The sequence below is a fragment of the Hemibagrus wyckioides genome, linkage group LG21 (assembly GCF_019097595.1).
Source record: "Hemibagrus wyckioides isolate EC202008001 linkage group LG21, SWU_Hwy_1.0, whole genome shotgun sequence".
Taxonomy (NCBI): domain Eukaryota; kingdom Metazoa; phylum Chordata; class Actinopteri; order Siluriformes; family Bagridae; genus Hemibagrus; species Hemibagrus wyckioides.
Window position 1 is genome coordinate 532,296 of NC_080730.1, and position 4,247 is coordinate 536,542.

Here is a 4,247-nt window from a genome sequence, read left to right on the forward strand (position 1 = left end):
AATAATAATAATAATAATAATAATAATAATAATAATCATATTTATGAAAAAATAATAAATTAAAATGTAGAATTTTCTTGCTATTTCATCATTGATATTTTAAAAATAAATAAAACATAATAATGAAATAGAATGTTAGTGTTTAAATCTTCTCAGATCTTCAGGTGTTAAATCTGATGTAAGCTCAAGGTTGAGACCTGGAGGAGAAAGTCCTGTATGAAAGTGAGGAGGTGTGGATGCTGCTCTCATGCCCTTGGTGCTGGTGTTTCAGGTCCCTGTGCTGTCCTGGTTTGATGACGTGGAGGACACGGAGCTGCTGAACTTACTGCCCGTGTTCGAGGAGCTGAGCGGCGCCGAGGACGTCTACGCAAAACTGCGTCAGCTCCGAGAGCCGTGACCTTCCTCCTCACACCTCAGGCTCGAAACCTCCCGACCTCAAAACCTCGCCTTTACACAACCTCACACATGCCTTAACCTGTCTGAGAACACAACACACACACCACTGAGAGAACCTCGGTGTCTTCATCTTCATCATTGTGTTTCAGCATTCTGTGATGTCTAATGAGAAATTCAGATGATGAAACTTTTCTAAAGGGGAAAAAAAAGAACCAAACACTAAAACACTCCACATATATACACACACACACACACACACACACACACCATATCAGTCACTTCTCAGGTTTAAACTTGTTACCCAAATTTTATTCCAAAATTATTTCAGTTCTTTTAAAATCTAACTAATGAACTTTTTCCCTTCTGCGCACACACACACACACACACACACACACACACACACAACGCATGGTCTGATTTGAGTTGTTCGGTTTTAATTCAGTTTCAATTTAAAGACTGAGATTAAAAAATCCTACATTTCTGCACAAACTCATAGAGCAGAACTTCACCTCAAATCATTAGAATTATTTTATATCATTTCTATCTAAACTTTTATAAACATCATTTCCACAAATTCTCCTGATTTTTTTTCCATTTTAAATCTCTGAGCTGTTTACATTTAATTCAGTTTTAATGTTTTATTCCTGCAGAAACTCAGTGTTGTTGTTTTTAAGCCTTTAATGACGAGATTCTGTTTAAACCTCCTTCTTTTTATTCTCTTTATTTTTGGACAAAGACACGGTTTTAGTTGTTGTAGAATTATTAAAAAGTAGAATTATTTTTATGCAATCATAGAAACCATTATCCAAAAAAATTTCTTTAAAAAAAAAAAAAAAAAAAAAAAAGATATCAGCTTTACCAAAGTTTCTGTGATTTTTTTTTTTTTTTTTTATGTTAGTTTTCCATGAATAAAGGTGTTAATGATCTCGGAGCTGAATAAACTCTAAACACATTCTAAACAGTCATAAGGTCAGAGTTCTGGTGTGAAGGTCAGCTGGTGTGGACCATGAGGAACGTTTCTGCTGGTCAGAGGAGCTTTTATACACTAAACCAAATAAAAACCCAAGCATCGTTTTGTGTTTGAGTCTTGTAGCGGTTTTATAATTGGAGGCTGATGTGGAGTTCTTGCTTTAAAATCATTATAAATCGTTTTTATTTTTAATTTTTCACTGAGGTTCTTCATCCTTTCTACTGAATGCTGGAAGAAATCTGACCAGTCATGTGATTTTACTCCAGGAACAAAGTGTTTATCCCAGAGTAGCTCTGAAGCTAATGTAGTTAAGACATAATGGAAGCGAATGGTCTCCAGGTTAACACAGTGTGCTAACAGTGCGCACGCACACACACACACACACACACACACTATAACACTGTAACTCATTTCAGCATTCCGTTATTAAAGTTTTCACCAGTTTTAGCTGAACTCACTGCCTTATTTTTTTATTTTTACTTTTCCAACATGATGTTCTCTTATTTCTCAGTAAAATTTATTCTTTCCATTTTGATTATTAATCCATGATCACCCACTCACACACACACACACACACACACACACACACACACATTCCAATGTTTTTGTCCTGTTGTAGAAACATGTTGCGTGTCAAATTATAACAGAAAGGAAACACAGATGTTTCTGACCTGCTCAGTGTTCTCACACACACACACACACACACACACACACACACACACTGGTCAGTGTTGTAGACGGTGATATTCTGTTGTTTCGGAGAGATAAATGCTGCAGTTTCAGACTATGCAGATTGTAAAATGCAAAATAAATAAATGAATCCTGTTGATTGTTTGGTGTTTTTTACCTTTCTACTGTTTTACAGAGTTCCAGCTGCAGCTTTATTACACTTCTGTTTATAAACACCTTTATTAATGTTCTGATTTAATGACATTTGGAAATTGGCAATAAAATGATTGATTCTACTTCCTGCTTTGTGTGTGTGTCTGCGTGTGTGATTTTGTGTGTGTGTGTGTGCGTGAGTGATGAAGGCGGGTGTGTGTGTTTGAGTGATGAAGTGGGGTGTGTGTGTGTGATTTTGTGTGTGAGTGATGAAGGCGGGTGTGTGTGTCTGCGTGTGTGATTTTGTGTGTGTGTGTGTGAGTGATGAAGGTGGGTGGGTGTGTGTGTGTGTGTGATTTTGTGTGTGTGTGTGTGTGAGTGACGAAGGCGGGTGTGTGTGTGTGTGATGAAGGCGGGTGTGTGTGTGTGTGTGTGTGTGTGATGAAGGCGGATGTGTGTGTGTGTGTGTGATTTTGTGTGTGTGTGAGTGATGAAGGCGGATGTGTGTGTGTGGGTGTGAGTGATGAAGGTGGGTGTGTGTGTGTGTGTGTGTGTGTGTGAGTGATGAAGGTGGGTGTGTGTGTGTGTGTGTGTGTGTGTGTGAGTGATGAAGGCGTGTGTGTGTGTGTGTGAGTGATGAAGGCGGATGTATGTGTGTGTGTGTGTGTGTGAGTGATGAAGGCGGATGTGTGTGTGTGTGTGTGTGTGAGTGATGAAGGCGGATGTGTGTGTGTGTGAGTGATGGTGTGTGTGTGTGTGTGTGAGTGTGTGTGTGTGTGTGTGTGTGTGTGAGTGATGAAGGCGTGTGTGTGTGTGTGTGAGTGATGAAGGTGTGTGTGTGTGTGTGAGAGTGATGAAGGTGTGTGTGTGTGTGTGTGTGAGTGTGTGTGTGAGAGAGTGATGAAGGTGTGTGTGTGTGTGAGAGTGATGAAGGTGTGTGTGTGTGTGTGTGTGAGTGATGAAGGTGTGTGTGAGAGTGATGAAGGTGTGTGTGTGTGTGTGTGAGTGATGAAGGTGTGTGTGTGTGTGTGAGTGATGAAGGCGTGTGTGTGTGTGTGTGAGTGATGAAGGCGTGTGTGTGTGTGTGTGAGTGATGAAGGCGTGTGTGTGTGTGTGTGTGAGTGATGAAGGCGTGTGTGTGTGTGTGATGAAGGCGTGTGTGTGTGAGTGATGAAGGCGTGTGTGTGTGTGTGTGTGTGAGTGATGAAGGCGTGTGTGTGTGTGTGATGAAGGCGTGTGTGTGTGAGTGATGAAGGCGTGTGTGTGTGTGTGTGTGTGTGAGTGATGAAGGCGTGTGTGTGTGTGTGTGTGAGAGTGATGAAGGCGTGTGTGTGTGTGAGTGATGAAGGTGTGTGTGTGTGTGTGAGTGATGAAGGCGTGTGTGTGTGTGTGAGTGATGAAGGCGTGTGTGTGTGTGTGAGTGATGAAGGCGTGTGTGTGTGTGTGTGTGAGTGATGAAGGTGTGTGTGTGTGTGTGTGAGTGATGAAGGTGTGTGTGTGTGTGTGAGTGATGAAGGCGTGTGTGTGTGTGTGTGTGAGTGTGTGTGATCCAGGCGTGTGTGTGTGAGTGATGAAAGCGTGTGTGTGTGTGTGAGTGATGAAGGCGTGTGTGTGTGTGTGTGTGTGTGTGAGTGTGTGTGATGAAGGCGTGTGTGTGTGAGTGATGAAGGCGTGTGTGTGTGAGTGATGAAGGCGTGTGTGTGTGTGTGTGAGTGATGAAGGTGTGTGTGTGTGTGTGAGTGATGAAGGCGTGTGTGTGTGTGTGATGAAAGCGTGTGTGTGTGTGTGTGTGAGTGATGAAGGCGTGTGTGTGTGTGTGTGAGTGATGAAGGTATGTGTGTGTGTGTGTGAGTGATGAAGGCGTGTGTGTGTGAGTGATGAAGGCGTGTGTGTGTGAGTGATGAAGGCGTGTGTGTGTGTGTGTGTGTGTGTGTGAGTGATGAAGGTGTGTGTGTGAGTGATGAAGGCGTGTGTGTGTGTGTGTGTGAGTGATGAAGGCGTGTGTGTGTGTGTGTGTGTGTGTGAGTGATGAAGGTGTGTGTGTGTGTGTGTGTGAGAG

At 42.2% G+C, this 4,247-nt stretch overlaps 1 protein-coding gene across 1 annotated transcript in view; it reads left to right on the forward strand.

Moving 5' to 3' along the window:
- ctdsp2 (CTD (carboxy-terminal domain, RNA polymerase II, polypeptide A) small phosphatase 2) overlaps positions 1–630 on the forward strand; it is a 47,065-nt gene extending 46,435 nt beyond the window's left edge. The window contains exon 7 of the mRNA XM_058373928.1: positions 272–630. Coding sequence (XP_058229911.1) covers positions 272–397 — 126 coding nt within the window. The 3' untranslated portion in view covers positions 398–630. The remainder of the gene's footprint in view (positions 1–271) is intronic.
- The last annotated feature ends 3,617 nt before the right edge of the window (positions 631–4,247 follow it).